The following is a 24,291-nucleotide window of genomic DNA, read 5'->3' on the forward strand; positions in this document are numbered from 1 at the left end:
GTCTGGCGAAAGGCGGATCTCTTACGATCAGGGAGGTATTTCTCAAAAGATGACAAAGTCTGAATGAGATGCTTGAGGTAGAATGAAAAATGGAAAGTATAGTTCCCTGATCTGTTTGCCAGCATCGCATTTTGATACAACCTCTTGCCAAACTTATCCATGGCCTTACCTTCTCTGCCAGGAGGGACAGAAGCGTACACACTAGCCCTCGTGGATTTCTTTAGAGTGGATTCCACCAACAATGATTCATGAGGGAGTTGTGGTTTGTCAAAGCCCGGAATAGGTATGACTTTATATAAGGAGTCCAGTTTGCGGGGAGCTCCTGGGATGGTCAAGGGTGTCTCCAGATTTTTGTAAAAAGTCTCTCGCAAAATATCATGGAGAGGCAGTTTGAGAAATTCCCTTGGAGGCTGGTCAAAGTCCAGTGCATCGAGAAATGCCTTGGACTTTTTGGATTCAGCCTCCAAGGGAATAGAGAGAGAGTCGCACATCTCTTTGAGAAAAGAGGTAAAAGAAGTTGCATCAGGTTTGGAGGATGGATCTAAACCAGAAGGATCTTCGTCCCCTGACGAACACTCTCCCTCAGAGAGGAAAGGCTCCTCTGAATCACCCCACAGATCAGGGTCCCTCACTTGAAAGCTACGGTCCCGTGACTCCGGTGTGGAGGGTTCTAGGTGTCGAGTTTTGTGAGTCAACTTACCATACCTCTGAGAAACGGTACCGGGAGATGTCATCGGGCGTACCGGTGCCGAAGTTTGCACCGCCTGGTGTAAAGACCTCGGTTCCGGAGCTAAAACTGGCATGGATACCGAGGAAGCTGTTTGTACCGGTACCGACAAAGTGGATACCGATAAAAGAGGCTGTTCCACTGCCGGTACCGGTAGCTCAGACCGGACCGGGACTGGAAGTCTCGGTGTCAGAAGAGTAGGCAGGAGCTGCTGCAATTGCTCTTTGAGCTGTACTTGCAGGACGGCAGCAATTCGCTCGTCCAGCGAAGGCACCGGTACCGCTTTTTTCTTCTGCGGTACCTTTGGTGCCGCTCTACACTCCGAAGAGGAACCCGAGGTCGAAGGGCTAACCTCAATCGGAGCGCTTCCGCGGGCGCCTCGAGGTCGGCAGGATTGGGCTCGCTGCCACTGAGACCGGAGGACGCTCCAGCGGGGAAGGCTTCTTAGCCGGCTTACCTGAGGGATGCGACGCCGGCGCGGCGTCGATGAGGTAGGTGCCGACTGCGTCGGGGCCGAAGTCGGGACCGGTGCCGCCGAATCCGACATCTTGGTACCAAATAAAAGTTGCTGTTGGATCTGGCGGTTTTTTAACATTCTCTTTTTTAGAGTGGCACAGCGGGTGCAGGTGGACGCCCGATGATCAGGACCCAGGCACTGTAAGCACCAGTTGTGCGGGTCAGTGAGGGAAATGGGCCTTGCGCACCGCTGGCACTTCTTAAAACCGGGTTGGGGGGGCATGAACGTGAAAACGGCTTCTGCCAAATCGAAGGCCGAGGCCTCGATGGTGGCAGCAGGCCCCGCTGGGGCGAACCCGAAAAAGAGAGGAAAAAAAAAAAGAGAATTTTTTTTTTTTTTTAATATTATAAAAAAAGAAAAGAAAAAAGGGAAATACAAATTCTGAAAAGGTTTACGCGAGCGGGAAGGCGAATGAGAAAAAAGTTTTCAACAGCCGTTGAAAGTGCGTCTTCTTAGCTCCGCGGAAACTAAGAAACTGGGGACCGCGCGCCTCCGTCGGGCGGGAAGGCGCGTGCGCGGTGCGGCCTGCTAGAACTTTCCAAGTTCTTAGAGTGCAATCACTCTAAAATTGTCCGTACCGGGGCTCCGTCGGTGCCGTCACCCATCAGTCAAGAATATGCTGCCTGCATGTCCTGGGATAACTGATTATATTGTTGAAAATGTTATTTCCTGAATGGTACCACTGTTTGTATTTGCTTCTTACTGCTGGAATAATAAAAATCATTTAAACATAATCGTAGGCTGCAGCGGTAAAAGCTCCAATGCAAATAAAATTCCTATGACCGTGGGAGGTTTTACTGCAGCAGCCGGTGATAAAAAAAACCCTAATGTGGCTTGAAGGGGGCCTTAATTTTTTTATAAATTTTCATTAATTCTCTTTCACTCACTTTCAAAACTAGTTTTACTTAACTTCAAAATAACAATGATCCAAATCAATCAATTTGGAAAGTTTCATCTAACATGTTTTGCAAATTGCTTTTTCAAGGACACTGCCCTAAAAGACATACATCTTTATTGATGTATCCAACCCCAAGTGTCTCTATAATTATAAAATTTATCACACCACCTTACCAATATCATAATGCCATCCAACTTCAGTAGTCTTCCCTAAAAAAATATACTCATCTATATTAGTATATCCAACACCCAAATGTCTCTAAAATTATCACACCACCTTACCAATATCAGCATCATCTAACTCCCATATTCTTCCAGACCAAGATGGTGGCAGCATGTTTCTTCTTATTATTTATACTCTAATTCAAATAGCTGATTCTCTTCTCCTTCAATCACAGACCTCTTGCCTAAACCAGTGACACCCACTCAAGCTCAGCATTGAGTCCGAGCGGGGTCACTGCCCGCAACTCATATATCCAACATTGTTCTTTTAAATTTAATAATTTTTCAAGGTTATAAATGAAATTAAAGGAGGGAGGGTTGAAATCTGCCACTGCAATTGATCTAATACCTGGTTTTGCAACAATTGATGAAATATAGTGATAATTAAAGCGGATAAAGGGGGCACGACAGTGAAACAAGATAGAATACAATGAGATGGAAGCTCAAAGACAACTAGCAGATGATGAATCCTATTGTAAATTAGAATAAAATTCTTCTTTTGAACTGATGAAAGAAATTTCAGCTTGAGTGAATGCATATTATCAACCTCAATTTTTGATAGAACAGCATATTAAGAGACCTTGAATTTGTTTGTAAGTCTATCCTTCCAAAGTAGTTCAGAATGAGTTACAAATCAAGTACTCAAGCATTTTCTCTATCTGTCCCAGCGGACTCACAGTCCTATCTAATATACCTGGGGCAGTGGAGGATTAAGTGACTTGCCCATGGTCGAAAGGAGCAGTGTGAGGTTTGAACTCACAACCTAAGATACATAAAAGTTTAAGGTGCCCTCCAGGTAAGGGTCAATTCATGTTGGAACCTTTGTTAAAGTTTTTGGATGTTATATTTATGAAAGGAGGCAGATAAAGTGCATATTTCAAGAATTCATCACATTTATTATAGATTTTGGACCAATATGATGATCCAATCAGTAATTTGGTAGATGTGACCACAGTGCCTACCATAACTAACTCAACCTTACCAACTGCCAGATATCAAGTCTAACCTCACTAAAGACAGTCCCAATCTGACTGGATCTTCTTCATGGTCTACATTTGACCTCCCACCTCTATCTTCTCTTATTCTGAATCTTAATCATACAAGTTTGACTTTTTGCCACCTTGACCTACCACCATCTTTCTGATTGAAATCTCCATCACAGAGATTTCTGCCATTTATTCTATCCATCACCTATGACAGTATCACTCGGAATGATTCATTCTGATTGGAAAAAGGCAATCACTCTAGTACTAAAAAAATCATTACTGATGTAGGCCAACAATAAAGCCTACTTCAGCTACCTCACTACCGTCTCCTTAGACACTCGATTTCCTTTTTTGTATCCTGTAAACAAAACAAAAATATGATGGGACCAATGGACGTCACTGATGAGCTCCAAATATTGGATAAGGATTCTCTGACTATCCAAACAGCAGAGAGCATGAAAATTCTCTGGGTAATCCTCCCTGCTAAAAGCAGGGAGAGAAAACAGTTGGTTCAGATTGAACCCCGAGACCAGCTTGTAAAGGAAGGATGGCACCATCCTAACCATCACACCTGCCTCTGTGAACCACAGATATGATTCCCGGCATAAAAAACACCTACAACTCTGAAGCTTTCCTGGATGAAGCCATAGCGTTCAGAAACTGTCTTCAATGTCAAACTCCTTCAAGTAGATCCTGTCCAATGGCTCAAAAGGTGCTCTCTGGAAGGCTCATAGGACCAAGTTAAGCTGCCATTCAGAACAAATGGACCCTTGAGCACTTGTAAATGATAAACTCCTCTTAGAAAAATGTGTGAATTTTGTGTGGCCATCCTTCACTTTGGCTGTTATATTACATTACATTGATGTCTTCTATCCCACAAATACAAACCAAACCATTTGATGGTTGCTACTTCCTAGTTGGGTCCCCACTCTTGACATGTCACCATTTGTGAGCACCAGATCCAGTATTGCTTTTTTTCCTGAGCAGAGCATCTTGAAAGGCATCCACGATCTCTCTACTTCTTTCTGATTCCACAGACAGAACTTTCCAGTCCGCATCCAGCAGGTTGAAATTAGCCAGCAACAGCACCTCCCCTTTCTTTCCCAACTTTTGGATATCTGTATCCAGATCTTTATGAATTTGCTGAAATTAAGTCGAAGGTCTATAGACAACACCCACCTGGATAGAAGTTCCATCTTCTTTCTCCAATACATTGGCGGGAGCCTTGGAAAGTGATTCTGTGAAAAAATACTGAAGTGTCCAAGAGCATTCCAGCTTGTATCTGTTGCAGACCACTTCAAAGACTCACTGCTCTTACGATCTTGATTCACTCCTCCAGAGAGAGACAAATTACATCAGCAAGCCTGAACTAAGACCTCATGATTGCATGAAACAGGAGGCCTGAGATGCCCTGGAGAAAGAATGAAGAGGGCACTTAAGTGCCTTCCCCATAAAATGGCTGTTTCTGCTGAAAATACTGCCTCTGAAAAGGATTAGAATTAGGCCTGTAGTGTCTTGCTTCCCAAAATTTGGAATGGAAAGAGGATTTGAACTTGACTGCCAGTAGCCACTAGCACTTGGAATCTCCTAAATCCTTAATAATCTTGTCTAAGTTCTCAACAAACAGGAGCATGTCTCGAAAAGGGAGCTTCAGCAACCTAGCTTTAGAAGCCATATCCGCAAACCAATGCTGAAGCCAAAACCAGTTCCTTTGCCGATGCTTGTAGGAGGTCATAGAGCATATCCAAACAGGCTAACCTGACCTCCAGAGAAGGTAAGGACTGTACCAGATCCTCAGCTGAGGCAGCCTTCACCCAGGTTAAGGAACCACGAGCTGCATAACAACCACAAACCTTAGGCTACAATCATCGTTAAGCCACCTTAAATGAGAGCTTAAAAGAAGAGTCCAGTCTCCTATCCTGAACATCTTTTTGGGCTGTTCCACCTTCTACTGCTAAGGTTGTTTTCTTGGTAACAACTGCGATTAAATAATCTACACTATGTAACCTGAGGGATTCCAAATCCTTTACAGATAGAGGACACAGATGAATTATAGCCTATGTCACTTGCAAGCCCACCTAAGGACTGAAATTAGAAGCTCTGCAGCGAAATGAATATGGAAAGTCAGAGAAAGTATATTAAGGACCTCCTGTCAGAAAATTGCACCACAGTGGGATTGTTTCTGAAAGATGGGGAGCTTCCTCTGATGAGGGCGAGTCCAAAATAGAGCAGACAGAGGTCACAGATAGGAAACAGCAAAAGCTCATCCATCTCTGGGGAGATCAAACTGTGCCTGCTTAGTGTACTGAGCTCCAAGGCCCCCCACCCCAGAAGCAGAGGAAGGCCTCGCTGCCTGAGGCCTCTTAGATAGATAAGCCTTGTGCATTAAAAGCACAAATTCCTCTCATACGAGGAAAGACTAAAATGGTTAGGGCTCTTCAGCTTGGAAAAGAGATGGCTGAGGGGAGATATAATTGAAGTTTACAAAATTCTGAGTGGAGTAAAACGGGTACAAGTGGATCTATTTTTCACTCCGTCAAAAATTACAGAAAGACTAGGGGACACTCAAAGTTACAGGGAAATACTTTTAAAACCAATAGGAGGAATTTTTTTTCACTGAGAGAATACTTAAGCTCTGGGACGCATTACCAGAGGTTGTGGTAAGAGCGAATAGCATAGCTGGTTTTAAGAAAGGTTTGGACAAGTTCCTGGAGGAATAGTCCATAGTCTGTTATTGAGAGAGACATGGAGGAGGCCACTGCTTATCGGTAAGCATGGAATATTGCTACTCCTTGGGTTTTGGCCATGTACTAGTGACCTGGATTAGCCACCGTGAAAACAGGATACTAGGCTTGATGGACCATTGGTCTGACCCAGTAAGGCTATTCTTATGCGCCCGCTGGGTAGCTTCATATGTTTTGGTCTTGTGAGAGATTACAAACATTTTGGTCTTTTGTTGGAATTTACCTACAGACTGACTGTTTTGCATCACAGGATATCTTTATGGGCGGATGTATTGCTCTTTTCTCAGGTTACTTCTCGGGGGGGGGGGGGGGGGATTTGTTATTGCAAAAGGCCTCACTGTTGGCCAGGAAATGTATTTTATTACTGTAGAGACAGGCAGAAGTGCCCACTATTACTATGTGGTGAAATGAACTGTTTACTTTGTTAAAATTTAAATATTTGGATGTAAAAAAGTGTGGTTCTGGTCAATGGAGAAGATTTAAGGGGACTTGGGCTCCTGTTTGGGATGGTTTGTCACATAGAGCTCGAAGTGTTACATTGATCTTTTGACACTGGAGTGCAGGGGAGGGGGGGATTTTTTTGTTCTGGTTGTTATTGTTCTGAATGGTAGAGTCTGTGAAGGAACCACACGGAAGACTTTCTATTATCTGTACTATTTTGTTTGGTTGAGATATGGCATTTTGTATTATGTATAAAAATTCATAAATAAAAATTAAAAGGGGGAAAAAAAAAAGCAAAAGCACAGACTCATGTGAAAATGGGATCAAAGCAGAGTCCTGCCCTCCCCCCTCCCCTCTGTTCCAGGGATCTCTAACATTGCTCTCAGCCCCCATGTGAACCCCATTCCAACTGTTCTGGAAGAGAAGCACATGTCAGTGCTTCAAATATGGCAAAGGCAAAACTGCACGCAAAGCCTGCCAAAATTTCCTCCAGCACAGCAGACAATGTGCCCGAGCGGGATGGAGAGGTAACAGCTACTGGAGGGGAACCACAAAGAGAAACCCAATCCAATGAGCTGCAGACACCTGATGCTAATTGCCGGTTTCCACACCAGAGTGTTTCACTATTTCACCAAAAGCAGCTATAACCAGAAGACTGTCACTGACCACTCCAGATGTTTGTTTCTGCCAGAGGTACAGCAGGCATAAACTTGTGTTGCCAAAATAATGTCTCCACAGCCAAAACTGGCCAGCTCCTTTAGATCAGTGTTTCTTAACTCGATCCTGGAGTACCCCCTTGCCAGTCAGGTTTTCAGGATATCCACAATGAATATGCATGAAAGAAGTTTACATATAATGGAGGCAGTGTATGCAAATCAAGTTTATGCAAATTCATTATTGATATCCTGAAGACCTGATTAGCAAGGGGTACTCTAGGACCGAGTTGAGAAACACTGCATTAGACTGCATTCTCTAGATGTTTGTTTGGATTTGTCTGTCTTAAAGAGGTAGATTACAGCACTACGAAAAGAAAGGAGCAGATCATAAAACAGACCGGGGGGGGGGAGAGAAAAGGGGAGGGTTTTGGTGCTACCAGATTTACCATGAAGCCACCAAGGCCTGCTCAACCCTCAAAGTAGACTGCTCTAGTGAGTAAGCCAGGAGCTAGCACCAAACCAGAGGCGCACAGGACAGAGAGAATACTGAGAGTGAGGCTTCTGCACAGGGTCCTACATGACAAAGAGAATACCAGAGCTTTATCTTCACCTGCTGGTAGATGGATACAATCCACAAGTCTCTGGATTGATCTGTGGGATGTTATAGAAAGGTCAATTTTACTTTATGTAAAATGAAAACACCTTTTTTGCAACTTATAGTCTCTTGTACTTTATTGGAATACACTTCCCCCTCTCTATTCGCGGTTTCGATGTTCGCAGTTTCGATTATCCGCATTTTTTACCCCAGACCCCCCTCCCCGAGAAAAAACAGCCCCAGGACTTGGAGGGAGGCGATCAGAGGCGGCGGGGGGTGTGATCGAAGCATGGACCTCACCTGGTGGTCTAGTGGTGATGCGGGGCAGGAGCGATCTTCCTACACTCCTGCCCCATGCAGAGCCGAGCTGTGAGTTCCCGTGGTCTCAAGAGACTACAACAGGGAGTTCCTTTTGTAGTCTTGAGACCACAGAGTGTAGGAAGATCGCTCCTGCTCCACGTCACTGCTAGACCACCAGGTAAGGTCCGGGGGTGGGTCAGAGCCGGCCAAAAGTTATTCACAATTTTTTCCCTATTCGTGGGCCGGCTCTGCCCCTAACCCCCACGAATAGGGAGAGAGAAGTGTAATGTTCTATTTATCCTCATTTGTGATCTAATAAGTCGGATGTTAAAGTCCCTCTTCGAGGGCCGCAATCCAGTCGGGTTTTCAGGACCTCCCCAATGAATATGTATGAGATCTATTTGCAAATTGGCAAATACTGTGGGTATACTGTGGGCTTTCATTGTATGCTAATAATCTCATGCATATTCACTGGGGAAATCCTGAAAACCCGACTGGATTGCGGCCCTCGAGGAGGGACTTTGACATCCATGTAATAAATGAAAATAATTTTAATGTAGTCTTCCATCTTAAAATGGTTCCCCAGACAGTTGCTGAAACCATCAAGGTCTAGCAGATTACTCCATTGGCTTCCGGTCCATTATAGGATACAGTTCAAGTGTGCATGTGTGGTTTTCAAACTCTTAAGGAATATTTGACTCTTTGATTCCCCTTAATGGAAATTCCTTTAGATCATGCTATTCAAGAACTACAACAATTCACAAATTAGCATTTCCTTCTCTGAAAGGTATTAAATGCACTGGAAAGCTTAGTAAATCTTTTACTTTTAAATTGATGAGAATTTGGAATGGACTTCTAGATTCTCTAAGACTGGTAGATCAAATATTTCAATTTTGAAAAAGTTTAAAAACCTGGTTATTTTCACAATAGTTAATTTGATTCTAGCTGTTGTATAGTAATTTTAAGCAATTCAACATACTTTTTTCTAACTTTTTCCATCTATCTAATCTAACCAATTTCTGTTTTTATCCCACAGTTTTTACTTGTTATGTTTCATTTTTTATCGAACTGTAAACCGAGTCAAGCTCCTTAGGGAGTAGATTCGGTATATAAAATGAAGATTAGATTACAAAGTGTGCTGAGCACAGCATAGTTAATTAACCAAGCAGAAGGACAGGTAACTATTGCTAGAGTAGCAGCACCTTTCATGCTGAAATGAAATGTAACCACCTGCCCTAGGAATGCATTTTGTGCTGAAACAGTTTTCAAAACACTTGGTTTACTTACATCTGTCTTCGGAGCAGACAAGCAGAACTGAATGAGACCAACTTTTGCCTTTTCAACACGGGTTACACCAGTATTTGCCAATTTTTGAGTAAGAACTAAACCTTCAACCAATTCACAATCATCAATTGTGCCACTAAAAAGATAAATCAGTAAAGCATATCTTCATTAGCAATCTAGGAGGCAGACCAGATCAGCAAAACACATTTTTTAAGAATAGAAAGATATACATTTTCAAATAAGCATTTGAAAGACAATATATATACTTTATTTTGAAATGTCATGGGTCTGTTTCTCACCCAAGTTTTTTGACAATTTTAATGTCTCTGAGATCCACGCTGGTAGCTGTGGATGGGTCAATCACTTTCATCACTGCATCAACACTCATTGGAGAAAGCAGACTGGAGTACTGTGATACAACCTAAACAGTTTAGAAGTAAAAGAAAAAAAAGAGAGTAAAGCATGACTATTTGATGCACTACTGTTACCTGCAATTCATTATTTCCAAGTGCCCTGCCTGAAAGCCCTGATTTTCCTCTACCTTTAAAAAGGTGTCTCTAGCCAACTTTCTCCTTGCTTCCTCAGGACTTACCTATCTCAGTAATCAATGTAGCCATTCCTCTCTGCTTTGGTAAATATGCTTCAGTAAAATGTACTGTATTTTTCGCTCCATAAGATGCACCTGACCATAAGACTCACCCTAGATTCAGGAGGAGGAAAACAAGGAAAAAAACCATTCTGAACCAAATTCTCCCTGCCAGGATCTGCACCCTGTCCCCCTCTGGTGGTCTAGTGGTAGGCTGAGACAGGGCACAGGACAGGCAGGCAGGGCCCCCCATCCTGAGGCAGGCAGGAAGGAAGGCAGGCAGGGCCCCCCGTACCCCCCTACCTACCCCAAACTCCCCCGTACCTTATTTTAGTTCCTCTGGCGGTCCAAAATACTTAGAAAATGTATAGGTAGCTAGTATAAACTCAAAGTCTCACTGGCCTTGTGAAAAAGCGAACAGAAAAAAAACAGGAGACAGTAAAACGAAACTACGATGTATGCACGGGCAGCTGCTAGGACTCACACAACCCTCCCTGCCCACATGCAACAGTGTTGGGAGGCCAGCAAAGGACCCATTCACATGCTTATCTACTGTCCAGCCACGCTCCCCCCAGCCCCTCTCACCACTTGCCTAGGCTGCAGTAGCTATAGCTCGCGTTGTGCCTTTCCTCACCGCACACGCATTATTTCTGCAAGAAATGGAAAAACCGGGGTTTTCAGCACATGTGCGCACGCCCTCTCACCGCTAAGGAGCGTTGTACCCTCTCATATAGAAGGAAAAAAACACAACTTGCCGTTCCCTCTCCTTACTATAGCTCTTCATGTACCTCCTCCTGCAGATGGAAATAATTGCCGCCGTGCCCTTCCTCTTCCTGCAGGTAAAGCTTGCAGCATCCGCTCTACCTGTGCTCCCTCTTTTCCCTTCCCATAAGGAGAGCTGGTGTAGATGCATTCACTTTGACTCCTTCTCTTCTAGGTATGAATGAAGTTACACCGTCCTCTGCTACACGCTCTCTTATCCTTTCATTCCCTGCAGCTTTAAAGGCATTCATGGAGCAGCATGGACCGCAGGGGTGGGGGTTGGGTATTTGCTCCATAAGATGCACCCTTCTTTCCACCCACTTTTTGGGGGAAGAAAAAGTGCATCTTATTGAGCGAAAAATACAGAATATGCTTGTTTCTGGGACTGACCCCATAGCTACACTGTAAACACATCTCTGTTACTTAAGCCCTCTCACCCTGCCCCTCACCCCTCCCATCCCTAGGCTCACATTATATTTATACTCCTATTAAATTGCCATCCCGCTGATCCTGACAAGAAAATATCACTAATTGAAACTCCTATTTCCAAAAATTTCTCCGAGACCCTCTTGACTATCACTAAGTCACCCCTTCCTTATACTGCGAAACTAGCTGGCTTGGTGGTGGAACTGCTGCCTCTGCACCCAGAGGTTGTGGGATCAAATCCAAGCGATACTCCTGTAACCTTGGGCAAATCTCTTAATCCTCTACTGCAGTGGTTCCCAACCCTGTCCTGGAGGAACACCAGGCCAATTGGGTTTTCAGGCTAGCCCTAATGAATATGCATGAAGCAAATTTGCATGCCTATCACTTCCATCATATGCAAATCTCTCTCATGCATATTCATTAGGGCTAGCCTGAAAACCCGATTGGCCTGGTGTTCCTCCAGGACAGGGTTGGGAATCACTGCTCTACTGCCCATCATTTTGAATATTTAATCAAAAAAAGGCAGTTTGGAAGACCCATTCCCTTTCCCCGATTACTGTCACTTCAAAGTAACCTCTCAACCACATCCACCTTCCTTACATAGCAAATCTTACAATATACGTACAAACTCCTCCCATTACTCCCCAAGATAATCCCCAACCTACCTTGATCAACCTCTCGCCAGATATCATTTTCCTTTTCTAGATTATGGCTCCATTACACCTTCTTCTCTTAATATCGACCTTACTCAATCTTCCCCTCCACCCTAAACCACTGAAGTCCTCAAATCTACCTTGTCCACTATTTGAATTCACCACCTCACCATCCTTTCTATCGCCCACCTTCTTCACAACTCTAAGGCTTCAACAGTTTCTCCCATCCTATCTGACAACATCTCACCTTCATCACACACCCCTACTCTTCCGCTCCTCCCTTTGCTCACTGCTGGGGACATAGACTCCAATCTTGGCCCTCCTTATAAAGTCTCACCCTACTCATGCAAATCACACCACAGCTTCCTCCAATCTTATTTCTGTTCCTCTCCCCTTCTCATGTGCCCTGTGGAATGCCCACTATCTTCAACAAGCTCACTTACATCTATGATCTCTTTATCTCTCATTCTTTCTACATGCTTGCACTAATGAAACCTGGCTCTCCCCTGAAAGACTGTTTCAATAGCTGTCCTATGTCATTGAGGCTACCACTTCTCCCATACGCCTCGCCCAGTAAGTTGTGGAGAAGTTGTTGGGCTGCTACTCTCACCCTTCTGTAGATTTCAACCTCTTTGCATTCCTCAATATCATTGTTTCTCCTCTTTTGAAGTCCACTCCGTAGGTCTATTCACTCCCTTTCCTCTGTGAATAGGTCATTTATCCACCTCCTCACAAATATCTATCTTCATTTCTCACGGACTTTGACTCCTGTCTCTGTCTCCTTCCTTTATCCTTAGTGATTTTAACATTCAAGCTGAAGACACCTCTGACTCCTACACATCAAAGTTTCTTGCCCTGATATCCTCATTCAATCTTCAGCTGTGCTCCAATTCCCCCACACACCAGAATGGCCACTGCCTTTTCTCTAATAGCCCAATTAGACTTCTCCATCTCAATTCTTCCCCTTTGACCATCATCTGATAACCTTCAAAAATAAACCTGGCCCACAGACAAAACCAATCCTCACCAATAGATTTAAGAACTTTCAAGCTATTGACCCGTGTATGCTCTCTGCCACTGTCTCCTCCCTCCTTGCAAACACTACACTATGTAAATCTGTCAATGAAACATCTCTTCCTATAATACTATTCTCTCCTCTACTCTTGATACCCTCACTCCTCCCATATCATGCTCTGTAAGGTGCACCAAACCCCAGCCCTAGCTGTCCGCCAAGATCTGATACATTCCTGTGCTTGATCAATGAAATGTCACTGGATGTTCCTGTGCTCACGCTGACTTTCTGTACTTCAAATTTTCTGCAAACCTTCTTCCAAATCACCCTTTTGATTGCAAAACTACGATTCTCATGGATGCAACCTCACCATCTTTTTGCCACAATCAACTCTCTACTCAAAGTGCCCTCACTTTTAACTCCTCCTTCGCTAGATTCCCAGACTAAGGCCGAGTATTTCCACAACAAGGTTCACAAGATTAACCTTCAGTTCTCTACCATATTGCCTCCACCTCTCACTCCTCCTATCTAACCTGCCAACACTCCATCAATCCCTGCCGCCTGTTCTGAAATGCACATTTTTTCTCCTCCTTCAAACTCACTACCTGCTTATCTGATCCCATCCCCACCCGACTACTGATCATCTTTCTCCTACAGTCATTCCCTCTATCTGCCATATCCTCAACCTATCGCTCTCCACTGCTGTACCCAAAGCCTTCAAACATGCTACACAAAAAACCTTTGCTCGACCCTTCTCCCCTTCGCTCATCTCCCTTCTCCCCTTTGTATCCAAGCTCCTCAAATTTGCTGCTTACCACCGCTGTCTTGACTTTCTTTCATCTCAAATTATCCTCGACCCATTTCAATCTGGCTTTCGCCCTCTTCATTATATGAAAGCTGTCCTTGCTAGAGTCTCCAATGCCCTGCTCCTAGCCAAATCCAAAGGCCTCTACTCTGACCTCATTCTCTTTTATCTAATCACAGCATTTTGACACTGTAGATCACCGCCTACTCATTGATATGCTGTCCTCTGGGTTTCGGGGCTCTATTAGCTCATGGTTTTCATCCTATCTTTTCTGTTGTACTTTTAGTGTATGCTCTGGAGGAGCCTCCTCTACTGCAATTCTGTTATCGATCGGCATACCTCATGGCTCTGTCCTGGCACCTCTTTTCTCCATCTACACTTCTTCCATTGGCACTCTGATCTTCTCCCACGGCTTCAAGTACCGTCTCCATGCTGACGACTCACAAATATACCTCTCTATATCTGAAATTTCTACAGCAATCCATGCTTGAGTCTCAGCCTGCTTGGCTGACATTGCTATCTGGATGTTTCACCCCCATCTAAAATTAAACATGGCCAAGACTGAACTCTTATCTGTCCTCCTAAACCCTCCTCTTCCCTTCTTCATCTCGGAGGTTAACACTCTCATCCTTCCTGTCTCAACAGCTCACAACCTTCAGATATTTTTGACTCATCTCTTTCCTTCTCTTTGTATATCTAACAGACCACCAAAACTTGTCTCTCTACAATGTCACTAAAATCCAGACTTCCCTCTATTAATATGTAGCCAAGTCCTTCATCTACACTCGTCACCTCTCGCCTACATTATTGCAACTTACTCCTTGAAGGTCTTCCACTAAGCCATATCTTCCCCTTGAATCAGTTCAGAATTCTGCAGGATGGCTCGTTTTCTGCCAGGGTCATTATGCTCACATTACCCTTCTCCTCAATTCACTTCATCAGCTCCCTGTCCATTTCCACATACAGTTCAAACTCCTCTTACTAATCTACAAGTGTATCCACTCTGTGGCTCCTCAACATCTCTCCTTATACCCCACCCAGTGAACTCCAATTGTTGGGTAAGTCTCGTCTGTTCCCTTCTCCTCTACTGCCAACTTCTGTCTAGTCCTTCCTGCCTTGCTGCACTGCATGCCAGGAACAACCTGCCCGGCGGTATTCAAATACAGGCTTAAAGCCCACTTCTTCAAAGTCCTAACCTTACCAACTTGCAAAGCACAGAAATTTATCTGCCATTTCCTCTGTAGATCCATACCCTCTCTACTTCATCATTCCCTCTGTAATTTCATACCTAAACATACATATATTCACCATTTGTCCTATATGTCTGTTATAATTAAAACTGTAAACTCTTTCAAGCAGGCACCACCTCTTGCATGTTTAATGTATAGCACTGCATGTGTCTGGTAGCGCAACAGAAATAAGTAGTAGTAGTAATAGTAAATTTCCACTTTACAATGTCAAACTTTCCTACAGTGAAACATTATACATCAGTTTTGAAATCAAAGTCAGAATGATAGGGCTTGTATTTCAATATAAAATTCATATCCTTAAGTATTCTGCACATAGAGTTACAGGGGTGCTGAAAAGTTCTCAGCTCAATCAAGTTCCTAAATTCTGAGCGTTATTTTGCTGTTGTAGCTGAAGTGAGTGTTATTTTATTTTACAAAGTGCCAACTTGCAGAATCATAATGCAATGTTTTGACATTGTTTCAGATCAACTGAACCATGTCAACAAAGCATGTGTAATTTAAGTGTGGAACTCCAAGCCAACATGATGTTTCTATTCCTACAGAAGAGAACTCCTAAGGAAATCCATGAATATATGATTGAGTGACAAATATCCTCATAAATCCACAGTGAAGTGGTGTGCAAATTTTCAACATGGAGACTGAGACCAAAGATGCAACAAGGTCTGGGAGACCTCAAACAGTGTTAACTCCTGAAATTGTTGACCATGTCCATGACTTGATTTTGGCAAATCGGCAAATATCGGCTAAAACAATTGTAGAGACACTACAGATATCCAGGGAACATGTTGGGTGTATAATCCATGAGCAGTTGAATATGCAGAAGCTGTCAGTCAAGTGGGTGCCCAAATGTTTGAATGCTGATGAGAAATGACATTGAATGGACACATCCAAGTTGATTTTGCAGCATTTTCAGCCAGCTGGTGCCAACTTTTTAGAACGACTAGTTACTGTTGATAAAAAAGATTAGATTCTTACCTTGCTAATATCTTTTCTAGTAGATAGGTATGTCATTCTGGACAGACTGGTAATATCTCCATGTTCGTAAGCCGTGCAGAAGGAACACTCCAGCTTTTGATTACCTCCTCTTTCACTAAAGGGCTCTGCTGCCCCCTTCAGTTTATACTAAAGCAGGCAACAACCCCATACAAAAACATGTGAATGAGGGGTATGGGGAAGCTCCCCAAACTACATCTCTGTTCTGCTCTGAAATCATAATAAATGTGTTAAACATTATTTTGATTGTTTAATGGCAAACATTTAAGAAGCTCAAGTATAACCCCAATGTGTTATAGCAATAGTTCATTCTTTATACTTCTCAACAGAGATAGTAGGGAGGTGCAGGAGATAGGTGTGTCATTTTGGAGCCCTGCCCTGTCAGTTATCTCCTGCCTTCGGGTCTCTTGTCTCCATCAAATTGAACGTTGGGCATATAAACAGACTCCTCATTGTCTAAGTCTCCCTTGGAAAGGCCAACTGGATCCTGGCCAGGCTCCGAGACTGAGGTAGATGCACTCTGGGAGCCCAGGCCCCCTGCACACCACCTCTGGGGTTCTTGTCCATCCAGATAAGCTCTCCACATCAGTTTAACAAATTCTGGAGAAAATGCTGTATGAAGCAGCACTGTGTCTCGTTTAGATGACTCCAGCTTGTATCTCTTGGGCTCCATGGCCTCCACACTCCTGCATTGGGAAGGACCCCATTCCAGGGATCTGGATGGGATTTACTCCCAGCCGATGGACCCCCTGACGGTTCCTAAGCCCTAGAGAGCAAAAGGGAGGCTAAGCTGACCTCTCCCACCCTCTCTTCACGTGCTGTGCAGCACAAGTGTGCTTTTTTAGGTGCCCATCCAGCACAATGGACCCTGCACAAATCAAAAACACTCTTTCCAGCTCATGTGCAAAAGGAAAAACTGAAGGGGGCAGCAGAGCCTTCTAGTGAAAGAGAAGGTATTCAAAAGGTAGAATGGATTCCTTCTGCATGTTTTAAGAGCATGAAGATATTACCCATACTTCCAGAATGACATACCTATTGCATTAGAAAAAGAGATTATGTCCTTACCTTGATAATATCTTTTCCAGTAGATAGGTGTGCCATTCTGGACAAATGGGTTATTTCTCCATGGCCGCAAGCCACATGCAGAAGGAATCCACTCTTGATTTTTTTCTGTGATCCTCCTATTTCACTGGGAGCTCTATTGCCACCTGCAGTTAAGTACCCAAGTAAACAATAGCTCCATCGACATTATGTCAAGGACGAAAACGGGAAATTTCCCAAACCAACAACTATTCTGCTCAAACATACTAATTCTTGAACACACAATGAACAAGCAACAACCAACATAAGCATCAAATGAGTTCAGGAAGTACTCCTGTAGACACTATATTATATAGACCTAGGGCTGACTGGCATCCAAGATACAAACTTTGAGAAGCATAAATAGAATGAGACAGTAGGCAGGAGCAGGAAGAACAAGGTGGGGATTCAGAACGACATCCATATCTACTAGAAAAGATCACCAAGGTAAGGACATATAGTCATGTGAACAAATTAGGACATCCTATGAAATATTCAGTTATTTCTTAAGAAATGTTCACATATAAATGTCAATTTTTTTTTTTTTAAATCTATGGAATAGAAAATGATGTAATTGCAGGTAAACAACAAAAATTTTCCTTGATTTACTCAAGATATCCACAAAAATGTGTATTCTAACTGAGGAATAAATTAGGACACCCTACACCCTAATAGTTATTGTTATCCTCTTTGGCTGAAATAACTGCAGTGAGACACTTCTTGTAACCATCTATCAGTCTTTGACATCGGTCTGAGGAAAGTTTGGACCACACCTCAATGCAGAATTCTTTTAGTTGTGAGATGTTTGAGGGGTTTCTTGCATGTACAGCCTGTTTCAAATTACCCCACAGCATCTCAATGGGATTAAGCTCAGGGCTTTGACTTGGCCACTCCAGAACTCTCCATTTCTTAGTTTTCAGCCAGTTCTTGGTGGATTTACTGGTATGTTTTGGGTCATTGTTGTGTTGCAGGGTCCAGTTCCGCTTTTGCTTTAATTCTCTTACAGATGGTTTCACATATTCCTCAAGCACCCTCCGATACACAGTAGAATTCATGGTGGATTCTATGATGGTGAGCTGGCCAGGTCCTGCTGCAGCATCCCCAAACCATGACACTTCCACCTCCATGCTTCACAGTTGGTATGAGGTTCTTCTCCTGGAATGCTGTATTTGGTGTATGCCAAACATGTGCTCTTTTCTGGTGTCCAAATAATTCAATTTTAGACTCATCTGTCCATAGAACACTATTCCAGAAGTCCTAGTGTTTGTCTACGTTCTCTCTGGCAAACTTCAGTCTGGCCTTGATGTTTCTCTTAGAGAGCAAAGGTTTCCTCCTTGCACACCTCCCATGCAAGTTAAACTTTTGCAGTCTCTTTCTGATTGTAGAGGTATGCACTTTCACATCAACAGTAGCAAGATCCTGCTGTAGGTCCTGTGATGATTTTTAAGGGTTTTCGAGACTTCTTTTAGCATCTTGCGGTAAACTTACTTGAACAGCCATACCTGGGCATGTTGGCAGTTGTTTGGAAAGTCCTCCACTTGTACACTATTTTCCGGACCGTGGCATGGCTAATGTTAAATTCTTTCAAGATCTTTTTAAATCCCTTACCAGACTTATAAGCTGCTATAATCTTCTTTCTGAAGGCCTCAGACAGCTCTTTTTATCTCACCATGGTGTTTACCCTCAGCGCAGCAGTCATGAGCACACCAAACTAAATGTCTGAGTTTTAAGTAAGGTAAGCCACCTTTAAAATGCTGAGTAACTGATGTTCTAATCATGTTCTCCTAATGTGTTCCACATTAGGAGTCACCACCCAGGACAAGAGCCCAAATGCTGACAAAAACCCAACAATAAAAACCCTGAAGAAATCGCGATTTGCAGCAAAACGGGACCCGTCACATTGGGAATATGCTAATTACTACAACGCAGTTTGGGCCAGCATAAGTTATCAAGCAATATGACGAGATAAGTAACAAACTTATGTGCTTAGAATTCAGTAATATGATTTTAGCACTATCCGACATTCAATCCGACATTGATGTGATAAAAGTGGCTCAAATCACACACAGGTGTAAGTGAGAGCTGTCCTAATTTATTCCTCAGTTAGAATACACATTTTTGTGGATATCTTTAGTTTCATGAGTAAATCAAGTTAAATTTTTGTTGTTTACCTGCAATTACATCACTTTCTTTTCCAGAGATAAACTTTTTAAAAAAAGGATTCAACATCGATGTGACCATTTCTTAAGAAATAACTGAATATTTAATAGGGTGTCCTAATTTTTTCTACGACTGTATTTCTTTTTCCAGTGCCATTCTGGACTAGCAGGATGTTCAAAAGCAGTCTCAGAAACCTAAAGCAGGCTGACAGTGCCAGCCCGTAACACTGAGAACCCAAAGTCAGAAGAATCCTCTTGTGTAGCAACATCCACCCTGTAAAACTTTGCAAATGTGTGTCACGTGGACCAGGTCAACGCCCTACAAATCTCTGCTGGAGAGACTGATCTAGCCTCTGCCCACGATGAAGCCACATGTCTAGTCAAATGCACTATAACAGAACAGGGGACTGTTTCCCATGGATAATGTAGGCTGACAAATGGCTTTACAGATCCATCTGGAAATTGTGGCCTTAGAAGCAAGCACACCTTGCTTAGTCGAATGAGTCAGCATAAGCAGATGGTCAGAGAGTCTAAATTTGTTGGTTACCTCCAGATATCGCAGAAGCACTCTTCTCATGTCCAACTTCTTCAAAAAGTCTCCTGAGAACTATATCCACTAGGCAGTCTTGCATGTCTTAGCACCATGCGACAAATTTTTGAGTGATTCGGAGGTGACTGAAGCAGCGGAGCAGTTTTCCAGTGACCAGAGTATTTTTTCAAAAGGGTTACAGAAACTTCATACATGATGTGCCAAGTGTGTTGAACTTAAGGGTTTCATAGCTTCACGTCATTCCTTTCTTGGTTGAGATGAGAACTTTTCAGCATCCCCTTGTAAATCTGCTTACACCAAGACTGAATTCCTTCTTCATAGTAATGGAAAATGATAGCAATTCCGAACCAGGACTGAATTCCTTCTTCATAGTAATGGAAAATGATAGCAATTCCGAACCAGGACTAAGGTTATTAGCAGAGTTTCTACTCAAACACACTAAGATGTTAATTTATTAAAGCATGCTACCATGATAGCTATATCAAAACAGTGTTAATGTTCATTAAACTATGCCCACTACAATTGCCAAATTTTAGTATGTCTTAATAAATCAACCCCTCACATATAGATTGCTGATTGGAAACTTTTAACACCCTCCCCCCCCCGACTATTTGTTGAATTCTTCCTTTCAAAATATGTAAAATTGATGTCTACCTTTGAATTCAGGGAAGTTGTTGCACTATTAAGCAAGGTTTCTCTGTCACTGAGCTCAACAGGCTGGCTCATGCTGGATAAAATCTCTGTTCCCTTTTCCAGAGCTTTCTGGAATGACTCAGAAATGGTGGTGGGATGAATTCCTAGTTTAAAAAAAAAAAAAAAAAAGAGACAAGACAAGTGAATTTTGGCCTCTAAAAAACTTGTAATCATTACTATTTTAAGGATTTCAGTTAAGTACTGAACTTAGAGAAAGATTAGGTTCTTATCTTGATAATCTTCTTGTAGATGGGTCTAGTAGTCCTGAATGATAGAATTTTATTCCTGAATACACATATTGCAGCAGAAAGATGTTGCATGGGTATTCCACACCAACTGTACAAATTTTCAGAATGATCTCCACCATACCATCTCCAATTTCAATGAAACTTGGTACAAAGATGCTCTGGCTTGAAAAACTAAGCCCTGCAAAGTTTCAGCCTTGAAAACAATAAATTCATGTAGTAAGAGGTGCCTAAGTAGAGGCCCTAAAATTTTTGTGCATGTCGTACGAAACAAATGGACAACTTCACACACAGTATTACTAACATCAGCCAGAAATTTAATATACGTGTACAACTTTTTTGTACTTAATAAGCTTTTAGAGATTCAAAAGTGCTCTTCTAATGCCTCAGTGCCAAAGTTGGTCAAAAACTCAATTTGTTAATTTTTGGCTTCATCTTTGGGGTGCCATAGATTTTGTAACACATTTTAACGGTTTCTACTCACTTGGTACACCTGCTCAACTACTGATTGTTATCCATCTGTGAAAATTTTCAGGTCTGCTTTCATTTATTTGCAAAGATATTACAAGTCAAACAGAGCAGCAAAAATATTAACAATAAATTTTACCCATTTTTGCAGCCTTGTATTTCAGTTTGGTTTTTTTTCAAATTCTTTATTCATTTTTAAAAAACTTACAATAAGTGTAACAGCATTTAAATCATTTTGATCTCCAATACAACACTTAATATTGTTAACATCCATCAGAATTTATCCCCCCCAATCAATTACATTCCTTAAATTCAAGAAACCTACACATAAACCCCATTCCAATAATCCTTATTTAATATTCAAACCATAAAATCCCTTCCCCCCTCTCCCCAAACTTGGATGTGCATTTTAAGGGGAATACATTATTCACTCATTACAATGTTATGTTAATGGCTCCCAAATCTCCTGAAATTTTCTAAAATTCCCTTGCTGTGTAGCTATTATCCTTTCCATTTTATAAATGTGACATAAAGAGTTCCACTAGAAACTGTAATTAAGTCTCTTCCAATTTCTCGTAATCTGTTGTATGGCAACCCCTGTCATAATAAGTAAGAGCCTGTTATTCTTAGATGATATTTGACTCTTAGCCCTCATTGACATGCCAAACATCACAGTATCATACGATAATGCCACTGGATTTTCCAATATACAATTTATTTGACCCCATATTAATTTCCAAGGAGGGTCAAGAGTGGTGTCCCACAGGGCTCGGTGCTCGGGCCGCTGCTATTTAATAGATTCATAAATGATCTAGAAACAGGGACAAAGTGTGAGATAATAAAATTTGCGGACGACAACAAACTATTTAGTGGAGCTCAGACTAAAGAGGACTGCGAAGAATTGCAAAGGGACTTGAACAAACTAGGGGAATGGGCGAAAGAGATGGCAGATGAAGTTCAACGTTGAGAAATGTAAAGTATTACATGTGGGAAGCAGAAACCCGAGGTACAACTACACGATGGGAGGGATGTTATTAAATGAGAGTACCCAAGAAAGGGACTTGGGGGTAATGATGGACATGACAATGAAGCCGACGGCACAGTGCGCAGCGACCGCTAAGAGAGCGAATAGAATGCTAGGTATAATCAAGAAGGGTATTACTACCAGAACGAAAGAAGTTATCCTGCCGTTGTATCTGCATCTGGAGTACTGCGTCCGATATTGGTCGCCGTACCTTAAGAAGGATATGGCGTTACTTAAGAGGGTTCAGAGGAGAGAGACACGTCTGATAAAAGGGATGGAAAACCTTTCATACGCTGAGAGATTGGAGAAACTGGGACTCTTTTACCTGGAGAAGAGGAGACTTAGAGGGGATATGATAGAGACTTACAAGATCATGAAGGGCATAGAGAGAGTAGAGAGGGACAGATTCTTCAAACTTTCAAATAAAAGAACAAGAGGGCATTTTGAAAAATTGAAAGGGGACAGATTCAAAACGAATGCTAGGAAGTTCTTCTTTACCCAACGTGTGGTGTACACCTGGAATGCACTTCCAGAGGGCGTAATAGGGCAGAGTACGGTACTGGGGTTCAAGAAAGGATTGGACAATTTCCTGCTGGAAAAGGGGATAGAGGGATATAGATAGAGGATTACTATACAGGTCCTGGACCTGTTCGGCTGCCGCGTGAGCGGACTGCTGGGCACGATGGACCTCAGGTCTGACCCAGCGGAGGCATTGTTTATGTTCTTATGTAAGAATCAATGAACAATAGAATAACAAATGATCTAATGTCCCAGCTTCGAGATGACAGTGCCAGCATCTATTTGACTTAGAGCTATCTAACTTCTGTAAACGAACTGGGGTCCAAACTGCTCTATGCAACAGAAAAAAACAGGTTTGTCTCATAGATGCAGAGACTGTACATCTCATTCTCCAAGACCAATTTTGTGGCCATTGAGATGTATTAATTTGATGCTTAATCTCAATACTCCAAATATCCCTAAGACCATTTTTGGGTTTTTTATTCATAAATCCCAATATCAATTTGTACCACTGAGCAGCCTGGTGTCCCAGAAAATCCACCTGGAAATACAAGAACGGCAAACTATACTGATCACTAAGATTTTTCCATTCACGGAACCCTACCTGAATGGCCTGCTTCAATTGCAACCACTTATAATTTTGTGATTTATTAAGACCATATTTGTGTTGCAATTGTGAAAAATCAAGCAGCTCACCATTAGAAATATCATCATCTAAAGTGCGTATACCTGCCTTCATCCAATATTTCCAGATGACCTTAAATCCACCAATTTGAATCTTGGAGTTTAGCCATAGGGCCTGATATGTTGATTTAAGAATTGAAATAGGTGTTAAGTTATTAACATGTCTTAACGTTTTCTATGTATCTACTAATATTCTATTTTCTTTACATAACCTAGGCATCTTAATACTGAGAACATGGCTTAATCTCAAAAGGAAACATGAGTTGCCATTCCAATGTCAACCAGTCTGGGAACTTTTCCATGAGCTCTGGGAGGATCCAATACATAATATATTACAAAGATGAAAGTGAGGTTATTCAAGCTTTAGCAAAACAAAAACTACACCTCACTTAGTGTGAAGAGGAAATTGTATTGGTAATATGGCTGAATCTCTAAACTGAGATATGCCACAGTGTTCGTATCAAATATATTGTATGTCTTTAATACTTGCTATATTCCGTCATCTTCTATTCATCTCAGAAGTAAGACAAGCAAATGTCATCTGATGGTTCAATCATTTATTATTCTTTAATCATGCAGAGTTACTAGCATGCCCCGACGGGACCCGTTTCGCCCGTAAAGGGCTTTTTCAAGGGTTCACAGTAGGTACTCTGCATAGTAATGAAACATACAACAATTTCAATTTTTTACAAAGACATACATTAAATATATAATAATTATAATAAATTGTATCTCTATTCACATATATTAAGGCGGCGTTAACTATTATTAATCAAATCCCTATTCTAAATCATATAACATATTATATATCTTAAATTATTCAATCTAATTCTTAAATTCATAAATTTTAAATGAAGAACTCTAACTTATGTATTTAAAAAAACTATACATTTAAATTCCTCAAAAATGTACTAAGATCCGAATTTATTAAAATACTATTCTCTTATCAAGACCTACTTATATCAAATAATAAATTCATTACTTTTAAACAATTATTAACTTATTCAAAGTTT

At 42.0% G+C, this 24,291-nt stretch overlaps 1 protein-coding gene across 1 annotated transcript in view; it reads right to left on the reverse strand.

Annotated features, from left to right (window-relative positions):
• The window catches only part of CCT4 (chaperonin containing TCP1 subunit 4), a 122,281-nt gene that overhangs the window by 79,900 nt on the left and 18,090 nt on the right, over positions 1-24,291 (reverse strand). The window contains exons 5-7 of the mRNA XM_033938228.1: positions 20,300-20,442; positions 9,669-9,790; positions 9,373-9,505 (exon numbers count right to left, since the gene is read on the reverse strand). Of these exons, the coding sequence (XP_033794119.1) occupies positions 9,373-9,505; positions 9,669-9,790; positions 20,300-20,442 (398 nt within the window). The remainder of the gene's footprint in view (positions 1-9,372; positions 9,506-9,668; positions 9,791-20,299; positions 20,443-24,291) is intronic.

Source organism: Geotrypetes seraphini, chromosome 3, assembly GCF_902459505.1.
Source record: "Geotrypetes seraphini chromosome 3, aGeoSer1.1, whole genome shotgun sequence".
In the NCBI taxonomy this organism is placed as follows: Eukaryota; Metazoa; Chordata; class Amphibia; order Gymnophiona; family Dermophiidae; genus Geotrypetes; species Geotrypetes seraphini.